The following is a 19,682-nucleotide window of genomic DNA, read 5'->3' on the forward strand; positions in this document are numbered from 1 at the left end:
TTATTTTCATATGCTTCTTATTTCCCAGTGGGCGGACGCCTCGGAAAAAATATGTCGGCCGAATTATTTCGCCGTTTAAATTGATTTCATAAATCACCGCGTCCGCGAGGCGAAGAATGCGCGAATGGAATGTTATGTAAACACGTAATATGAGCTTTCGATTGGAAAAAGCCGCGTACGTGCGTCGGCACTATCTAAGTGAGCGATTATATTGTTTATCAAACAGCGGCGATTCAATTAAGTAAAGTGAGTCTAATGGTCGCGTTTCTGATTTATCGCGAATTGATGGCATGCAATGCGCGTGGCCAGCCGGCTTTTTTTTTTCATTCTGGGCTTGTTTTCGACGTAACGAATTGCCCTGTAATAATCGCCCGCAGTCACGAAAAACGACGCGATCGTTATGAACCTCTCTTTGCGCCGCAAGCCATTAGGAGACATCAGAGGCAAAACGAAGAATTGTAATCATTTTCGGGTGTAGCGGGTGAAAACTGTCGGCTACTTAATTATTTCCAAGATGCACTCGAACCGGTTTCGTGGCGAAGCGCACACTTTGAGAATAAACGACAGAAGCAAAAAAAAACACGAAGAAATAAAATTCACGTCGACGACTTTTAGGAGTGCCGAGGGGCTGAGGGTCGAAATGACTCGAGTAAGAGGAGCAAATTAAGCCGCTCTACTTTTAATGCTCTATGCTCGACACAACACCGGCCGCATACGTGTGGCGACGGCGGCTGTGGTGGCGGCCGTTGTGTCCGGGACGCCTGCAGCCGCACAACGGCCTGATAGCGACGATGTTTTGGGGTAACGAACGGCCCTCCTGGCAGAATTACGTCAACAAATTATACTGGCCCCCAGTTCGGGGCGTTATGTGCATGTAGCTGCCGCCGCCGCCGTCGACGCCACCATCACCATTACGCGTACGTACACATAGCACGCGAGTATTGACGCCGGAGCTATATCCAACAACTACACCGGGCGACCATCCTCATTGTGCCACTTACGCCTAAGAGTTTTTTATGCGCCACGTGTAATGAAAAATATTACCTTCCAACTCTGACCGATTTAAAACCAGGGCGTACGCCGGCATAAATAGACTCTCGCGCGCGGAAAACTAGGCCGCTCCTACGAGCACTCGACTTTTCGCATTGATACTCTTCCACACTGCTAGTCCAGACAGGCAGTATCCGGGGGACAAAGAGGTCTCGCCCAGTACCGAAAATACCGAAAACCTTTCTAAGCATTCGATGCTTTTTATGGGGCCTCTTTCGTCGTATTTTACGTTTATATCCTTCCTACAGCCCCGGACAACAAAGATGACATGAGTGCGGCACAAACAAAAAGATGAGGAGAACAAGAGGAATTTAATAACAACGAAATCGAGTCACCCGAAAAAATGTCATGTGGCAAAAAGCGAAAGCGTCAGATTGATGGCATTTGCACACACTACACCGAGTGTGTGCGTTCATTTTCCAGATGCAAACAAATGACTAATTACGAATATGATGCCTGTGCATTTTTCATGCAATATTTATAGAGATTAATTTCGAAGCGTTGTGTTTTCGTATTCTACTTCGAATGCCATTAATATACGATCTTTGCTAAACAATTAATCATTCCGGCGAAATTGATGACTGTTCGCGTTTACAATAGAACACAACATGTCTGCGCGATGATAAAACCGACACTAGCAAAAACACATATTCGCCCGCATCGATAAAAACCAGCGCACTATATATTTTCGAGCTGATTTTCGCATAAACAAAGCGAAAACAAAATTATCGCCATGACAACGCGCTGACAAATGATGGCAATCAAAACAGTAACGATCACGGTCACTCGCCGATGATTGATCAGTTTCAAAATGTCTCGCCTGGCGAAGTGCTTTCTGGTAGTTCTTTTAATTTTTGGACGATATCCCCAATCGCTGGTAAACTCAGTGAGCATCTGAACTTCGTCCTGCCGAGTCAGAGAAACACCACGTTGCAAGTGAATGTAACGGGCGGGACCATTCAGGGGGCCGAAAGCGTAACCTATCATAAAAATGTCACTTTCTTCAAGTATCTTGGTATTCCATATGCTGAACCACCTATCGATGACCTACGCTGGAAGGTATCCATCTGTAAATATCTCTCTGCGTATAAAATGATATTTTTTGGATTTTTGGGATTTTTAGTCTCCCCAACCAGCACTTCCATGGCCCGATGTCCTCAATGCAACCCGGGAACGTCCATTTTGTGTCCAAATGTCCACCGATGAAGGAATCGAAGATTGCCTCTACATGAACGTCTATGTCCCGCAAATTGTACGCAGCCTGAATCTCCTCTACTTGTCCTAACGATAAACGTTTCAGAAAAACCTGACAAATTACGCGGTGATGGTGTGGATCTACGGAGGGCGTTTCGCGAACGGCAACGGCAACTACTCACTCTACGGGCCGGATTTTTTGCTGGAGCGGCAAGTCGCCTTCGTCAGCTTCAACTATCGCCTGGGCATATTCGGCTTCCTCAGCAGCGAGGACATGACGCTGCCCGGAAATTACGGCCTCAAGGATCAAGTGCACGCGCTGCGTTGGATCCGGGAGAACATCGCCAAGTTCGGCGGCGATCCCCAACGTGTGACTATCTTCGGCGACAGCTCGGGCGCTGCATGCGTCAGCTATTTGCTGCTGATTCCGCAAGCGAAAGGGCTATTCCAGCGCGCCATCATGCAAAGCGGCAGCGCCCTCTGTCCGTGGGCATATCAACGTGAGCCGCGTAAAATTCTCACTATGCTTGGTTATGCATGCCGCATCTTCGACTCGAATATCACACAAGTTGTGGCGCGATTACGTAAGGAAGACACGAAGAAGCTACGCACGAAAGTGTTAGCTATCAATGTGGGAGTGAGTTTTTAAGGTTTCTTCTTCACTAGTAGCCTGTAGGAACATAGCGTGCGAATGAATTGAGAATGACGTGAATGGGATCGGAATAGGATGTTCATGTTCATTTCAATAAAATCATTGTATTCTATTATGGCGGGCGATTTCGCGTCGATTTTTAATGGATTTTGATATTTGTAGAATGCGATGGAGCCTCTTAATGGATTACCATTCGCGCCGAGCGTCGAGCCGCTCCACGACGACGCCGTGCTCACGAAGCACAGCAACGAATTGTTCGTTAATGGAAAATTCAATACGGTGCCATTTATGATTGGATTTACGGCGCAAGAAGCTTCCATCGTCCAAGACGGTATCGTGACATTTTCTCCAAGCGTGCGCGCACACTCTAATATCGCCTTTTCAAACCTCCAACAATTCTTTTCTCTGACTTGCCTAATTGTTTACCTGTTATTCTCGCAGTCATTGAAAGGACGCGACCCTACATTGCGCACTGGGATATTCTACCACAACTGCTAGTGCCTGCGAATCTCAATGTCTCCTCGAAGATGAAGCGGAAGGAAATCGCGATGAAAATCAAGACGTATTATTTCGGTAGAAAGTTGATTGCGATGTCGAGCAAAACCGAAATGATGAATGTGGGTATTTTATTTTTTAATTCAAAAGTATTCTTATTGTTTTGAAAATTCCAGTTTATCGGAGATTCACAATTTGTGCGTTCAATCAGGCATAATGTTCAAGTGTGCGCGAACCACTCAACAATTTACCTCTACGTCTTCTCCTACGAGGGTTACATCGGCCGGTACGGCACCAAGAAAGAAGTCACCCGAAAGGTGAAAGGCGCCGGCCATGTGGAAGACGTGTTCTATTTATTTCTGAAGAGCAACATGACGACGAATAATGACTCCGACTGGCGAATCATCTCGGTCATGACCGAATTGTGGACGAACTTTGCAAAGAACGGGTGCGCATTCATCATTCTTACTTTGATAGTTGCACATAGCGCAGATGCGCGAGACTTATGCAAGACGCATTTTATTGGCATGTAATAAATCCGACATAAAAACTACCAAATAAGCACAAAAAATCATAGTAAAGCCATAAACCGTTCGGCGCGGTGCGACACTAAATGCGAAGGAAACGCGTAACACAATGATTCATAATAATTAATTAATTAATGCTGTTTGGCAGCACACCAACGCCGATGCAAGGCGCGAACATCACCTGGTCGCCGATTAACGCAAAGGATAAGGAATTATCCTACCTGGACATAAACACAAATCTAACTATTCAGAAGGAACCACGCGCGGATGCGATGGATTTCTGGGATGACTTGTACAAAGAGTACGGCTCGTCCTACTACAACACATTCCGGAAGAAGAAGTGAATCGAAATGAAATTCGTGCCGTTACGCGGATTTGCATTGAAGCGCCCGTCGTCCTTGTACTCTACGTTTTTTTCTCTCTCTCTATACAAAACTTTTATACATATTTTTTGGACATTTATACACAATTAATAAATCACCTACGAAATTATTTTATGACACGCAGACCTAGAAGCGTCTGAACTTGAATTGCCATAAGAGCAAGGATAACCGAGTTAATTATTAGCAAGTATGTGCCAAGGCAGATGTGTAACAAACAGCGTTTCGATCGCGGAGAGCGCCGACACTCGAATGAATGATGCCCGCACAGATTTATGAATATCATTGCGCGCGCGACGCCTCCAACTTCACGACTACCTCTAACTCGCTGACGCAGTTTGCCAAAAGCAGTTGGATTTCGGTTAAAAACACAAAACACGAAAAGCCACTCGCGAATAACTCGCAACACTCGCGCTGTGCTCGTCGCAAATGTTTCCAGCAGTCGTGTGTGTCGCATACTTCGGTGAAACATCGCGCGTGTTATAATAACGCAATAATTAGCCACACAAAAAGAGTCGCAACGTGCGGTGCGAAATGATCCGGCATTGCATTGTGTGGTTTTGTGTTTTGTGTGCATCGGTTGACTGTTGGTATAAATTACCATCTGGTCAAGAGGTGAGTTTAATAAAAAAAAAAGTTTTTCATTTGAAAATTTGCTCTTTTTTTTTTTAGGATGTAAATCTGCAGGTGGATTTACCAAGTGGAACGATTCAAGGTGCACAATTAAAGACAGATAGAGGGTTGGATTTCTACGCGTATCGTGGGGTGCCCTACGCCGCAGCGCCCGTCGGCGATCTGCGATTCCGTGTAAGACAAAGTTTCCGGCCGAGCGGAGGAGAGTTTGCGCGCTCAACGCACGATCTATTATTTACAGGCGCCGCAGGAAGCGCCCGGATGGGATGGCGTCCTCGACGCCACCGAAGACGGCGCGGCGTGCCATCAATTACGCAGCGACACGGACGACGAATCCGAAGATTGCTTATTTATAAACGTCTACACGACGCTGGTGAGCGCACGCAAACAGTTCAATTACTTTTCAATTTGCCGTCAATTGAAAGGAATTGCGTCCGCGTACGCAATTGGCCAATTTCAGCCACATTCGCCGTAATCATGCGGCGCAATAACAAAATCGTTAATTTAATTTAATATTTATTTATTTAGGATCGCCAGCGACGCAATTCGATGAATCTGCCGGTGATGGTGTGGATTTACGGCGGTGCTTTCGTCAGCGGACACTCGAAATCCATCCTGTACGGTCCCGATTACCTGCTCGAGAAAGACGTCGTCGTTGTTTCGTTCAACTATCGCGTCGGTATTTTCGGTAAGCTAATTGCGCTGTGATGAAACTGACAAAAAAAAACTAACTAACTTTGCGGACGTGCTGCGTGTAACCTTCTACACTCACACACGACCGGTCAATAACAATGCGCCGAAATACGCTGGAATTAAAAGAGTGATTAATAGAGAACTGGTCGGATCGCAAACACGAAACCGGTAATTTTGCGGTCGAGTATTTGACGCGCAGATATGCATTCCGAGTGGTTGTGACGCATGTTTCTCTTAGGTTTCCTAAGCACTGAGGATCTAGCATCGCCCGGAAACTACGGTCTCAAGGACCAGCTCGCCGCGCTGCGATGGGTCAACCGGAACATTCACCTGTTTGGAGGAGATCCGAACAACGTGACGATCTTCGGCGAGAGCGCCGGTGCCGCATCGGTTAGCTTTCTGATGTTGATGCCGCAAGCGAACGGATTGTTTCATCGGGCGATATCTGAAAGTGGCAGCGCTCTGTGTCCCTGGGCCATGCAACGCAAGCCATTGGCGATTGCCTTTCAAGTGGGGCATTCGATGGGCATCATCACCTTGTCCACTGAGGTCCTTATTAATGCTCTCCGGCAACAATCTGTTGAAGCCCTCATGCTCGCAGCTACAAATCCAGCAATTGCGGTAAATTCACTCTTTATAATTCCCAAAAAAATTAAAAATTTACCAATGATTTCCTTAGAATTTGATATCGCCTCTAAATGGTCTGGTCTACAGCCCAACCATTGAACCAGAGCACCCGGAAGCAGTGCTCACGCAGGGCCCACACGAACTCTACCGCCAGGGCCGCTTCAATCGCGTACCCTATATCATCGGCTTCAACTCCGAGGAGAGCGCCGTGCTGCAAGAGAGTAAGCAGGATCGTCGCTAACGATATTAACTTTCTCATGGTGGTCGGTCTCCGCGGATAGATCGCATGCAATCTTTTGAACTCTTCTAGCGGCTTTTATGAAAATGCGCAGCGGATTTGAGTCCATATTAAAAAAGGGCGCGCCCCGATTCTATTTTATAGTGCTGGACTATTTGAGGGTTTACTTGCTGAGTTACGACGTGCTGCCGACGAACCTAGTGCCCGAAGATATGAATGTGCCCAAGCTATCCCTCAATTACGTCGAGGCCGGTTATAAAATTAAATTATTCTACTTCGGGCTTTTATCATCGGTCGCCAGCAACGGGCAAATTCTCAAGGCAAATAAAACAGATCAGGGTTTCAGCACCCACCAACTATAACCATTTCTTTTGCAGTTCATCAGCGACACGCAGTTCATCAAACCAATCCGCGAAACAGTGCGTTTATTATCAAATTTCACATCGGTGTATTTTTATGAGTTCTCCTATGAAGGCGCGTTGGGTATCAATGGCGTCAACATGGATAAACCCATTGCCAAACAAGGCAGAAGCATACAAGGTAAATAATATCATAAACAAACATTTACAACACTTATCAAAAAATTCACCAGGCGTGGGACACAGTGAAGAAATCTGGTATCTCTTCAAACGTGCGAACCTAGCCGTGGATAACGATGGCGACGCGACAAAATCCGACATAATTCTATCACTATGGACAAACTTTGCCAAATACGGGTAAGTGTCATTCATGATAATATCATTCCGTAATCACCGCGTACACGAGTGAATTTTTAAGCAATCCCACACCGAATCAAAGCGTCTTGCCCGACAACGCCCCCTGGCCGCTGTCCAGCCCGAACAATGAATTCATCCACTTGGACATCGGGCACGATTTGGTCCTGCGGCGTAATCCGCGAAAAGAAGCCATGGATTTCTGGGACGAGATGTACTCCAACTTCGGGCACGGCCCGTACGACACGTATTAGAAGTTTTAGTTTGGTGTTGTTGTTAGGATTATCGGTGCACATGTTAAAGTCATCGAAATGTTACAGATTGTTAGCGTGTTAGGCGAACTTGAATAAACTTGTTGTTTCATTTTACCGAGCAACTTTTACATTGAGTCCAGTATACAATGTAACCATACAATGTATGTACTCGTATTTCGATCGAGATGGGACGGAAATAAGTAACAGGCAACAGCGATGAGTCTTTAACGGTCGCGAACGGCAGCAGGGGAATAATAAAAATTTTAAGAGTCGAGAAAACGCGTCGAAATCCTCGCATTCGCTTCAATATATTTATAACTTGAAGTTTATAACAATGTAGCGCTTGGAAAAAATGTTGCCGAGATAATAAAATGAAGCAATTAGACCTAAACGGAATAAAGTAGATGTAAAATTAAATAAATGTGATATCGATACATTTATTGAATTTCATTCAATTTATTAGATATTAAATTACGTTGCGTTCGCATGCCGGGACTACACGTACCTTCAGCAAATTGATGTTCAGAGTTTTGCATTAAAAATAAATTTTTCAATCTGGCATTAACATTATTACGTTCTGCAGAGACCGCCGCGCGCGTTGAGTTTCAAAGCCGGATCGCAAACGCCAGCGCACACGTATAGAGCTCCTGTGCAATCCTGGTAATACAGCTTCGCATTCAGCTGATTTTTGATTGAGATTAAAGTAAAAAACTTTCATATCATCTCGTTTTCAATATTTACGTTGTGTACTGTTTACATTGAAGCAATGTGCTTGTTATTTACCACAAACGTAAAAATACGCAGATTTACCCCCACCACTTTTTGCGGGTTGCAACCTACAAGAGGTTGATTTCGTGTCTATTTTTGGGTATTTTAACACCTATTAATCTAAAATTGAAAGTTTTTAGTTTTATAACGAGACTAATAATTTTTTTGTATGTAACTTTGACTTTGTTGACTTTTTGGCGAAAGTTTAAATTAGAGACAAGTTTTATTATGCATTTATTATGCACTCATACTTTATCGATCCGCCATTCTACGTCGAAGACCATAGAGAATAGAGTAAATTTATTATGTCCTAGTTAATGTACTCTTAGTCCATCCGGCGGCGTGGCCCTAAGCAAAAGTTTAATTACTTTTATGGTAATTTGCTGCAGCCTTTTTGTACTTTTTCCCCATTGTGCACAATGCCCGCACCGCGCACCACTTTATGAAATGTGAAAACAACTTTTTTACTAGCCAACTATTATTCTCCGTCAATAAAATAAACGCAAACATTTTTTCCTCCACATATCGCCGCCTCAAGAAGTAACTGAAAATTTAAACTTTTATCCTTCTGTTCCACCCACCAGGGGCCGTCGCGGGGAGGAAGAAATAATGCGAGTTAAAGTTGTATAACGCGAATTGCTCGCCGTGAAATATTAAACGCGTGATACATTCCAGCATTAATATTCATGGCGCTCATGATGGCGTGGCGTCGCGCATTTTTCATCATTTTTCTCCGCGCTGGCTGGCAGGATGTGCTAGGCGCGTAAATGTGCCACTCGCCCGTCGGATGAATAATCGCCCGAATCACCGGTGGCGCGCGTACCTGCGTCGTGGAGACGCCGCCGCCGACAAACAACGAGTAAACACGCTTTCGGCGCCGGGCGCAATCTGGCTGGTTAATCAATCATCGAATCATCGCCGTGTCGATGCCGCAACAAAAACTATATTGTAAACCCTTAAATGTTAAAATCCACGCGTTTAGATAAAACATTCGAGCCGGAAAAGAAGAAATCGTCGGCAGATAAAAAGCGTGTCGAGTTCGCGCGCGCGCGCCACGTGAATGAATGAATATCCTTTTTGTTCTTCGCGTCTAACGTCGCCAGCTTTTATCCCTTATCCGCATAAAAGGTGATAAGCGTCGTTAACTCCAACCGAGCGTAACCGTGGTTACTTGTTCAACTGGGAATGTCTTTTATTTCGCATTTGCAACACTTATACATTCATAATTTAAATTTTCACTGTGTTTTTTTACTGTGTACAAATGACTTGGCGCATTAGTGATGATTAAAAACTTAATGACATTATCCTTTTTGTGTGGGTGGGTTTTTAATTCGCAAACAATGCTAAGCTAATGTTAATATTCGGGAAAATCAAAGAAAGACGCGATACAAAATTAAGAAGAGCGCAAAAAGAGAATGCGATTCGCGTCGGTTCGGTTGGTTTTGGTCGGCGCGCCGTCGTTGGCAGTAAGTGCTTCCCCTGCCGCCGCCCGACGACACGAAGCATGCATGTTGAGGGCATAATTCACCTTGCCAACCGCACTCGCTGAGCGCGGCTAATTACACGACCTCCGCGAGCGAGCGTTCTGCTCTCTCCGGACGTGTGCGCCGCCGCCGTCGAAGCAAAGGACAGAAAAAGCCATTTCGGCCGTTATTTACAGCTCCTTTCGGAGGGTTATTTCGCCCCGGCGTTGGCGACCCTCGCCCAAGAATTTTTAAAATTAAACCTCCAAATCGCGCGCTGCCACCATCACTATTCCAACCGCAACACAACAAATTCGCAATTTACTATTAAACTCGCGGTGCGTCTAATTGCCGGCGGTCCAAATTAAGTAACGTCTAAGTAAGAGCTTGAAAGTTGCGCAATTTCATCGTTGTAGGTTTTCTAGAACAGCGCAGGGGTTCGACTTGCGGTACTTTTATTGCGCGCAAACAAATTACGCGCAAAAGAGACGCATGCAAGTGCGCGTTTAATTTATGCACCCCACGCGGACCAAATTGCGCTGGATTTGGGAATTAATGATTTAATGAATTTATGAAAAAAATGAAAAAATAATGGAGAATTATGAAGGACACGCGCGTGTTCCATGAATTAATCGCCGCTCAGTATTTAATTTTTTCGCCGGGCGAAATTCGTTCGAAGTGGATTACGCCGGATTTTCCTAATAGTTATTACATTCGAGGGGATGCCGCCGGCAGTAAATTGGACACAATGTGTTGACGCTCCGCGGTGGAAAGAAATGCGCGAAGACAGCGCAGGAAGAGACGAAACATTCACGGCGACAATGTTGCCTGAAATGTTACGTTCTCGTATTTAGGAGCATTAGCAGGCGAGCGCAGGGCATAAGTATCGCAGTGGCCCCGCTTGCGCGAAAAGTGCAACATATATTTCGCTTGTTTTTCGGCGAGTGCGCGCGCGAGTGTCTTGTTCATTCGGGTCGACGGATTTACGATGTTTGTGTCTTTCGCCGAACGCAATTCGAGTTGATCTACGTTTATTACGTTCTTCGGCGTATGACCTGCAACAAATTTTCCTAAAATGTTATCAGATAACTAATATTATCTGGATGAAAGAAGATCATGCCGTTTTTCGATGGATTACGGCCAAAAATACAAAAATAATCGGAAAAAACGCGAAGAAAACGACCCGGAGAGTTCGAGGGCGATTTAATGTTCGGATTAAAGTTGAAATGAATTAGTTCCGAATTGAACTCCACTAGGAAAGTCGCCTGAAACTACTCAGCCGTAACTTCCAAGTGTAATCCCCGGAACACATAATTCACTAAAAAATAAATCACCTCGCTTGCTCGCTTTTGCTTGTGCCTCCGCTGCGCCACCGCCGGCCTCAAGTTCAATCGCGCTAATACGCTGCTGCTGCCGCCCCCGCGCGCCCGCTTTCCAATACATTACTTACAACATAACAAGTTCGGAAAATTGCGAACAATTAACCCGCGCGGCGGCGCGCCGAAATCGAGAGTGCTCATAATTGAAGTCGATTTTTCAGGTGTAAAGTTTTGGTAGAGCGCAGGTGAGCCCCGGCGCGCCTTTTGTTCCTGCGTGCGCGTTTTATTCGCACGTGTCTGCTGCGAATAATAATGATAACGTAGTGCACCCCTGGCGGCACGCATTCGCTGATGGTGGAGGCGCCGGGCGGGCGAACTAGCGTTCGAACAACTAGTGGCCGGGCGGACGCAAATTGTGCATGCACGCGATATGCGGGCGGTTGGGAGATGGGCGCGACGGCCCCCGACGGTTAAGTTATAACCATAACACGCATTCCGCGCCGCCAGTTACGCCAACTCGTAATTGATTTATCGGCCACCGCCCGACTCCCGCCGCTGTTGTTACATTCGTCCGCGTTCCAAATCCCCGATTCCTGCGTATTTACTTTTAATAATCTACGCGATAGTTTGCGTCAATTTTTCGGAACATGTTTGTTTCGCAAATCTGAGCTGTTAGCATCGTGGGATAACATGGGATAATAAAGGATAACATAACTTAAGCTAACATAGATATTATGCCTTTGTTATGCTTTTTAATTGAGATTAACTCACAAAGCAGCGGCCCTCGGGCAATAATAACGCGCGCGTGCGAGTCGAGTGCGCAAAGTGCGAAATATTAATAACCCTCGGCATATAAAACAAATAAACATCCAGCCGGGGATAATCAAATTTCATATTCCTTCAGCATTTCGGCTCGGTAACAAATTTTTCGCTTGTTCACGATGTACATAATTGAATCAAAATTTCTCCGCGTATGTTGAATAATTTCGATTTTTACCGAAATTCACCGCACTGTGTACTTAAGATATTTTTCCGTTTCGAAGCTTTACTTTTCCAAACGGAAACTTCGCGCACAAAGCACCGGCAAACTTTTTCGCTTTCCATCGTAATCTATTTGGGAAAATGTCGGTCAATTAGGTTACAACTTCAGGCAGCTCGAATCCGCGCAAAATGCATGCAGGCAACATAACGTTGCATAACGAAAAAATATCGAACGTAAAAATGATTTTTCCACCCGCTGGCTGTTGTGTCATGGCTTATTTGAATGTAATATAACAACACACAAATGAAATGAGTATGGCACTCTGCGAGATACGCACACAATGCATAAATAATACGCCGATGAAATGTTTTACGAGATTTCGCGTTATGATCAGAACTAGCGGCGAATGGATATTGCTGGCTGCGCGAACAGAACGCGTCCGTTTATTGTCGCGTTCGGCGCGACTACCTATTACTAAAGTAGCAATAATGCGTGTTGTTTATGTCGTTTTTATGGGGTATGCGCGAAATGCGATATCAACGACGGTTAATAGGTCGCAGGCCAATAACGGACGCGGCCTGCGTCCGCTGCGAATGACTTCGTTAATAATCGTAAAATCCTTCAGCGGCGGCAGCGGGGGCGGCAAGCATGCATGTAATGCAAATTGTTTCACACGCCGCGCAAATCGCACAAAAATATAACATTTTACCACATGAACACAACAGTGTTACTTGTAAAAGTAAACAAACCAAACAAACGACACGTTTATCGCAGTAAACTTGCACAAACATGTTTTATCTCACTGCATGCATTCATTGATAGTAAGATATTGAACAAATCCGCTAAGTTTATTCTCTTTTTCGTACACGTAGCGCCACCTAGCGGTTGATTTTCGAACAAGAAGCAGGATTTCATTCCTGCGAGCTACCTGCATGCATGATACTTCAAAATTCGTTCATGCATGACACAAGTGGCGCAACGGCGCGCAAGAAAAGCGAAACGTGTAGTATTGTACAACCCTTACGATCAATTTATTAATGGTTGAAACGGTAAATCATCTCGTACATCATATAAATGAGTTCTTAAAATGACAAAAGAAGACGCTAAAAATAGAGGAGCTAAAGATTTCTGGTGTGACGATTGCTTATTCAGCGCAAACGTAGTTCGCCATCGATGTGTTTCGGGCGTTCTGTATCCGTGAGTCCGAAGATATCGCGATACAAAACCAATAATGCGAAACGACATAATAAAAACGTGTAGAATTAATAGATTACTTCTTGCCTAAGGCTTTTTGCGTCTGAGCTGTCTTCTGTTTGACGGCGTCTTCTTTCACTGTGAAGAAGATTTCAACGCTATAGATATTGCTGTAAAAGAAAACAAAAAGCAAACCTTTCTTCTCTTCCTCGCGCCTTCGCTGAGCATCTTCACGCTGTTGCTTGATGATAGCGAGTCGCGCCAGGTCGGAGCGAGCCTCTTCCGTCTTGCCTTCGGCGTGTAGCTTCTGATAATGGGCGCGCGCTCGCTGCTTCTCGATTTCTTCACGTTCGCGTCGCGATAGCTGCGGCTTGTCGGCCAGGTCCTCCGTTTTCGTCGTGTTCGTCACCTTCTTCGTCTTCTTTTGCACTCGGTTGGGGTTCTCAATTTCGATTAGGTTTGATACGCCCTTCGCTTTGCCTTCCTGCAAAAACCAAACTAATTTGTGAATATCAAATACTTTCACTATCTTACACTGAAGGCATAATAGAATCGTTTTGCATATCTGTGGTTCATGATTTTTATGTGATTATGTAGTGACTTTGTCAAATATGCTTAAAAATTGAGTGTCAACTGCTTTTTTGTTGATTTTATCATTGCCTACTCGTTAAATTTCATTTTAAATCAAAAGAGTGGCGTAGTTAATAATGCATTGAAGTTTATCTTGTTGGAATAGTGTAAAAACATTAATTAATTTCTAGATAAACACTAAAACATTGTATGTACCTCCTCACTGGAGGATTCTTCACTCTCTGAGCCTGAACCTTTATCACCAGCTGCATCATCCTCTTCTTCGCTTGATGTGACTTCATCAACACCTCTCTGAGCTCGCAATCTCCGCTTCTCCTCTTCTTTTTTACGATCCTGTTCGAGCTCCTCAGGATTCGTGAACTTGCGGTGGCGGCCTTTGTGGTTGACGAACTCTGAAAACGGCGCACAAATGCTTATTAAAGGTGTGAAACAAAAGAAATGCGTTATAGGTTAGGAAAACATGGTGTGCGTAGTTTCAACAGCGTCGTGTAAAACAATCGACGAACGCATGGTAACAAAACTCTACTCACTTCTCGGCATGTTTCTCTGCTTGTGGTTAAATATCGTTGTAAATGGAAACAAAAGCGTTTCGTTCGGTAGAATCAAATACAACGCGCTATTAGAAAATTGTAAAAAGTGACAGGGTTTAAACGTCTGACGCTACGTTGCGCCCAACTTGCGCCAGTTGCGCCGCCAGAAACGTCGAGAACGTTGAGTGAGTAATTCAACCGCGCGGTTTACAATGTATTACGAATGGTAAGACTCGTTTTTTGCATTATTTTATTCAAATCAGGGGTGTTTAGCGCCAGAAATAGAATCGGGATGATTTCTTTGTTAAATTTACTAGAATTTTGGGCCGAAATTCATGTTTTTTGCGATGAATGCTAGAAAAATTTAGGTGCGCATGACTGGCGGTTAACGAAATTGAAAGGTTTCATTTTTGTGACAGTTTGTTTCATTATTGCAAAAAAAACATGTAATTGAACAATTGTATCCACAAATAACAACAAAACAATTGATATAATATGTAATATTATAGTATTGTACGAGTCAACGAGCCTATTTGACATTTAAACACTTAAAATGTCAATTTTCGTTTTGGTTTTTGCGCCGCCATTGCTGCGCAAACCGCCTTTTTTCATCTTTCTTAAGTTGGTACTACAAAAATACGTTTGTTCTAACAGTTTCAACCATTGAACATGTCCAGAAGCAACAAAGTTTTACAAATACATCAATACAGGTTTGTAGCAGTTATTTATTCACACAATTAGCTCAATTTCGCACGGAAATCGTTACAACTTGATTGTTCGCAAATAATAAACTCGTCATTTGCACACGATACTTCTAATTACACCCGAAAATCAGGCGTCGACCTTCGCTTCAGGCTGTAATTCGGGTTGCAATGTGTCGAACCTTTGCAGCAACACGACCAGCTCGGAGTGATGCGTGTAAGGAAACATGTCGACCATGACGGCCCTCGTGGGCACGAAGGGCACCCCTGGATGGTTTTCGACGGCGGGCGCGCAAAGTCGACGAAATTGCCGCACGATTTCCTCGGATTGCACGCAATGAAAACCATTTTTTTGATCCTATCCACCTTGCGCAGCGACGTTATGGCCCTTTTATCTGCAAGTCGATAAATTACATTATAATACATGGGCCGCAAGTGGCCGCACTGGATATAACCAGTGCTAAATAGCGCACACGCGCGCGCAACAATTGAATCCCAATCAGATACACGCGTTTACCTGGTGTTACACGATTATTTATGGCGCAAACGATTAGAGTGAGCAATTACTTACGCAGGCCGGCACGCGGCGGGTCAATGATGGCGATAACGTCGTCGTTGCGTGCGCGCGTCACCACCGAGTAGAGGATTTCCTCGGCCTTGCCACAAAAGAACTCGGCGTTCTCGATGCCGTTCGTGCTGGCGTTGATTTTCGCGTCGGCAATCGCCTGCGGGATGATCTCCAAGCCCAGGACTTGATCACATTTCCGCGCACAGCAGAGACCGATTGTTCCGGTGCCACAGCAGACATCCACAACAGTACTGGTAGGTTTAATATCAGCCAACTCCATCGCGGTTTCGTACAGCACCTCCGCACAGCTGGTATTCACCTGGAAGAACGCCTCGGCTGAGATGCGGAACTTCAACCCTAAGAGAGTCTCGTAAATATACGTCTCTCCAGAGAGGTGCACAGGTGTGCAACAATCATCATCACTTGATTTTCTCTTCACCAGCGGTTGGTAATACAACGAAGTAACATTAGCTTCTTTTCCAGGCCCATCAAAGAAGAATTTAATCAGATCTTGCTTCAATGTTGCAACTTGTTCATCAGTTAAGTCTTTTGGTGATACACCAACGATTAACATGAGTTGATCCTTCGCGGTGCGTGCAGTCAATTGTTTAAAATGCCCAGATTGATCAACGGGGTTAAAAACGGAGAGTTCCGAAGTTTTTACAAAAGATTCAAAGATTTTCACCGCGTTTTTCATGGCGGTTGGTACATGCAGGAGGTCATCAATTGGTCCCACTCCAACATTGCCATCTGTATAACAACCAACCCTGAATCCGATTGTTTTTTCTTTCGTATCCGGACGCAATCCGATTGTGAATTCGCATTTGTTACGATATCTGCAACAGTTGAAAACAGTGATGATTCATGAACACCTGTGGTTGCAGTAAACATTGACCTTAATTAATTACTACTCTTAATTAGGTATTAGATTAGTTTATAGTGGTTTACCCTTCAATTAGTGATGAATATTTCACATTCATGAGCTCACATGGTAAACCATTGTGTTTCTCCTGTTGCTTTCGTACCCAGTTGGTGATTTGAGCATTTCTGAACAATTCCCTGCCTAGGTTTTTAAGAATTGCGTGGATTTCTTCCTGTTTTTTGCTTAGTTGTTCCTCATAGGGTACTTTGTATAGTGGTGTAGTCTGTTCCTTCAACTGCTGCTCGATTGGTATGTCTAGTTTTGGTTTCTTTGAGGCACCATTGACATTTTCTTCTTTTCGCTTCTTAAGTAGAGGATCTGCTGTGGGATTTGCTTTCTAATGAATAGAAATGTATGTTATTTATACAAATATGGAACTCATTTTTGGTACAAACCATAGCAGTCAATTGAGCTCCTTTCCATATAGTTTTGTTTAGTACAACAATGGCATTCTCCCTTTCTTCATCATTGTGAAAACAAACAAACATGTATCGCGCATTCTTGAAAGGCTGCTTTAGCTTGGAACTGTTCAATTGCAGGGTGTGATTGATGAGTTTCTTGATTTCCTACAAATTATGTTTTAATTGTCAGTGGATTGTGGTTAGTGATTGGTATTTACATTAATGCCATAGTATTTGGGGAGGTTTTTCACTTCGATCTTGAATTTCTCCGCGCTGAACTCATCGCGTTCTAAATAAGAAAAGGGATTTTCTGCCGATGCGGCCGGCTGCACGACCACAGCGTCGTCATTCATGCTGGAAATAAAAGAGAATCAAGCTAAACATTGAGTTAACCTCTCGTTTCTCACAGCTACGTTTGCTATATGTGTATTCCATCAACACGTGTTCGGTGTTGAACATTGCGGTGCGCATGTTGGTAGTACGCAAGTTGTAACCGCGCCGAAACCTTGAAACCATTCGAAGGAGTCGCGTGCGTACCGCTCGCGCATCAAGGTCCTGGGATAGTTGGCCTGGATGTTGAAGGTTGGGGTGGGTTGGGGTGTCGCGGCATACAACGCCCAAAAATCGGAAAATCGAACGCATGCGCCCGCAAATTAATAAATTATGAAAGTTTAAAAAAGTCGCTCGTCGCAGGCCAGCCGCAGCGCTGGTTTCGTGACCGAAAAGTTGCCAATTAGCGGGCGTAATTGCTTCCTGGTGGCAGGGTGGAGGCGGCGGGCTGGGCGCATGCAAACGAAGGTCGAGGGCCACATGAAAATGCGCCCGCGTGCGATGCAACTTGCGGATGGAAAACAAAAGGCGAACGCATGCAAATCAATGGCGGTCGCGTATTTTTAGCCGCCCGCCGCCGATTCAAACCGCCGCATAATTCATGCGATGGACGGCGGGGTGCGTGCGTGCGAGTGGCGTGAGGGTAGCGGGGGTGGTGGTGGGCGCCGTGGTGCGCAGGAGCGGCGGGAGCGGGCCGGAGCGCGCTTCGCGTCCGCCAGCGCCGCCAGATGGCTTGCTGTACTTACATAATCTCGGCCGTCAACTGTTTCCAATCATTAACCTAAAAAGCCAAGTCCAGCGCGCACGCAGCCCGACTGCTCGACGTCCGCAACGGCGATCTCGCACGCAGAACGGCGGCGGCAGGCGTCCTCATCGAGCAGCACGTTTGGCCGCGCCCGCACCCGCAGCCGAGAGCACTCGGAGCACTCGCGCCGTCGACGGCAGGGCAGGTCAGCACCCACCCGCCGCCGCCGCAGCACCAGCAGCCGCCCCTCCCGGACGCTCTCACCGCTAGCGCCCGCGCTCGCCCGCCGTCAACATAGATTGCCTGTGCGGCGGCAACTCGATGGACAAGAAGAAGAAAGGCAAGCTGAAGAAGTCGCGCACGGAGGCCGACGCCGTCCATCCGCGCTTCCTCATGAAGCCCGAGGACGAGGAGGAGATGAAGAAGTACGAGAGCGAGCATCACTACTTCTGCTCGACGTGCAAGATCTACATCGCGCCCACCAACCTCTCGCTGAAGATGCACTTCAAGGAGGAGATCAAGGACCACCCGCCGTACGGTATGTGCTACTATTGTAAGGGCGACACGTTCGAGTACAAGTTTAACGGTAACATCCGCTACTACCACAACTGTGCGGACTACCTAGCTAAGAAATGATTTCATTGCTCGTTTCCTTGCGTCGGTCGCGGCCGGCGCCCACCTCTGGCCACCCTAGATTGCGTGCGTGCAGCGTAGTCGCGTAGATTTCCGTTTCCATCTTCCGCTGGAGCCGCAGCGAACTCATTCTCAGGTAGCAGCGGCCGTCAGGCGCTCGCTCTTCGCTCATCTCATGCACACCACACTACTGTACATACGCCTCATTTGCTCTTCTTGTTTGTTGATTGTTTTCGTCGTCCGTCCCACCGATGGACGACCCTTGCATCTCTTTTGGGTGACGAAAAGAGAGTACGACTTTGTGTTCAGATCGTAAGACTTTTAGACAACCACATCAATTATTGAAATAATTGAGGGCAGCAGCCGCGCGCCGAGGCCGCAGAGCACCCTAACACTCGCATTGCAAGGCGGCGCAGACATTGCATGATATAACTGCAACTTGAATTCGCGCTATTAATAGCTGGTTGGTTTGCGTGGCGCATTGTGGAGGCATGCGAGGATCACGAGGAAACATTTCGTTAACGAGCGTGTGTTGTGTATGCTCGGCTCACTTCACTTGTCAATTACGCGTCGCGGCGCCGCACGGCACTGCAACGTGCAGCGGAACATGCAAAACGCGCGCACCTTTGTTTCTTCATCTACTACGACTATTAATCATGCCGGCGCCGCGCCGCGCGCGTTGTCGCAATTTTTGATTAATCCCGAGCGCGTTTTTATTCCACCACCTATGCGCGCCCGGCGAGCACGTTTTCGCATCGATTTTAAGATTGCATTTTGCATTGTCCTTGCAGTTTCAATCATCAGGCACGAAGTGGTGCAGCAGAGTACATATTTAACTTGGGATTATCAATATTGCACAATGTGTGAGCGCGCCCACCACCGATTTCCACCTCGATTTTTCATTTATTTCCTCCCGCCGCAGTAGGTACTTAACGTAATTATGTTTATTACAATGCAGGATCACATGCGGCTGCAACTGACATCATCGCAAGCATGATTTAATCGGCGCCCAGCTCGAAATAAGTATTACCCCAGAGACAATTGACACTTTAAGTGAGTCATGCACACGACTGCACCGC

General features: G+C 45.7%; 3 protein-coding genes across 3 annotated transcripts; 1 reads left to right on the forward strand and 2 right to left on the reverse strand.

Moving 5' to 3' along the window:
• The first annotated feature begins 1,804 nt into the window (after nt 1–1,804).
• LOC135793348 (uncharacterized) lies at nt 1,805–7,570 on the forward strand. The gene is made up of 17 exons (XM_065304280.1): nt 1,805–2,109; nt 2,174–2,302; nt 2,351–2,881; nt 3,059–3,227; nt 3,338–3,513; nt 3,568–3,839; nt 4,067–4,258; nt 4,650–4,659; nt 4,971–5,105; nt 5,173–5,304; nt 5,460–5,619; nt 5,863–6,245; nt 6,304–6,472; nt 6,634–6,809; nt 6,867–7,029; nt 7,082–7,205; nt 7,267–7,570. Exons 1-17 carry the CDS (start codon nt 1,843–1,845, stop codon nt 7,454–7,456), a joined length of 3,378 nt encoding a protein of 1,125 aa, XP_065160352.1. The 5' UTR covers nt 1,805–1,842; the 3' UTR covers nt 7,457–7,570.
• Nucleotides 7,571–12,992: 5,422 nt separating this feature from the next.
• Nucleotides 12,993–14,470, reverse strand: LOC135804321 (28 kDa heat- and acid-stable phosphoprotein). The gene is made up of 4 exons (XM_065318153.1): nt 14,304–14,470; nt 13,969–14,165; nt 13,378–13,666; nt 12,993–13,320 (listed from the first exon to the last, which is right to left on the reverse strand). The coding sequence occupies exons 1-4, from the start codon at nt 14,311–14,313 to the stop codon at nt 13,259–13,261; spliced, it is 558 nt and encodes a 185-aa protein (XP_065174225.1). The 5' UTR covers nt 14,314–14,470; the 3' UTR covers nt 12,993–13,258.
• Nucleotides 14,471–15,008: 538 nt separating this feature from the next.
• LOC135804302 (tRNA (uracil-5-)-methyltransferase homolog A) lies at nt 15,009–19,205 on the reverse strand. Its single transcript, XM_065318135.1, is given in 7 exon segments — nt 15,009–15,268; nt 15,271–15,399; nt 15,576–16,408; nt 16,521–16,831; nt 16,890–17,060; nt 17,114–17,249; nt 18,804–19,205. Coding segments are annotated over 7 exon segments (1,782 nt in total). The 5' UTR covers nt 18,872–19,205; the 3' UTR covers nt 15,009–15,134.
• Between the last annotated feature and the right edge of the window lie 477 nt (nt 19,206–19,682).

The sequence above is a fragment of the Atheta coriaria genome, unplaced genomic scaffold (genome assembly GCF_025399875.1).
Source record: "Atheta coriaria isolate IRGN ID8LTWV9N9 unplaced genomic scaffold, Caltech_Dcor_3.1 hic_scaffold_1_pilon, whole genome shotgun sequence".
Taxonomy (NCBI): domain Eukaryota; kingdom Metazoa; phylum Arthropoda; class Insecta; order Coleoptera; family Staphylinidae; genus Dalotia; species Dalotia coriaria.

What these genes read in the sequence shown, in the direction of transcription:
- LOC135804321 (XM_065318153.1), bottom strand. An exon ending in AAGAATCCTCCAGTGAGGAG is followed by an intron (nt 13,667 to 13,968) that starts GTACATACAATG and finishes TGGTTTTTGCAG; the next exon opens with GAAGGCAAAGCGAAGGGCGT. An exon ending in GCGCGAGGAAGAGAAGAAAG is followed by an intron (nt 13,321 to 13,377) that starts GTTTGCTTTTTG and finishes TCTTCTTCACAG; the next exon opens with TGAAAGAAGACGCCGTCAAA.
- LOC135793348 (XM_065304280.1), top strand. Translation starts at nt 1,843, where the DNA reads ATGATTGATCAGTTTCAAAATGTCTCGCCTGGCGAAGTGCTTTCTGGT. An exon ending in GCAAAACCGAAATGATGAAT is followed by an intron (nt 3,514 to 3,567) that starts GTGGGTATTTTA and finishes TGAAAATTCCAG; the next exon opens with TTTATCGGAGATTCACAATT. An exon ending in ACAAGGCAGAAGCATACAAG is followed by an intron (nt 7,030 to 7,081) that starts GTAAATAATATC and finishes AAAATTCACCAG; the next exon opens with GCGTGGGACACAGTGAAGAA.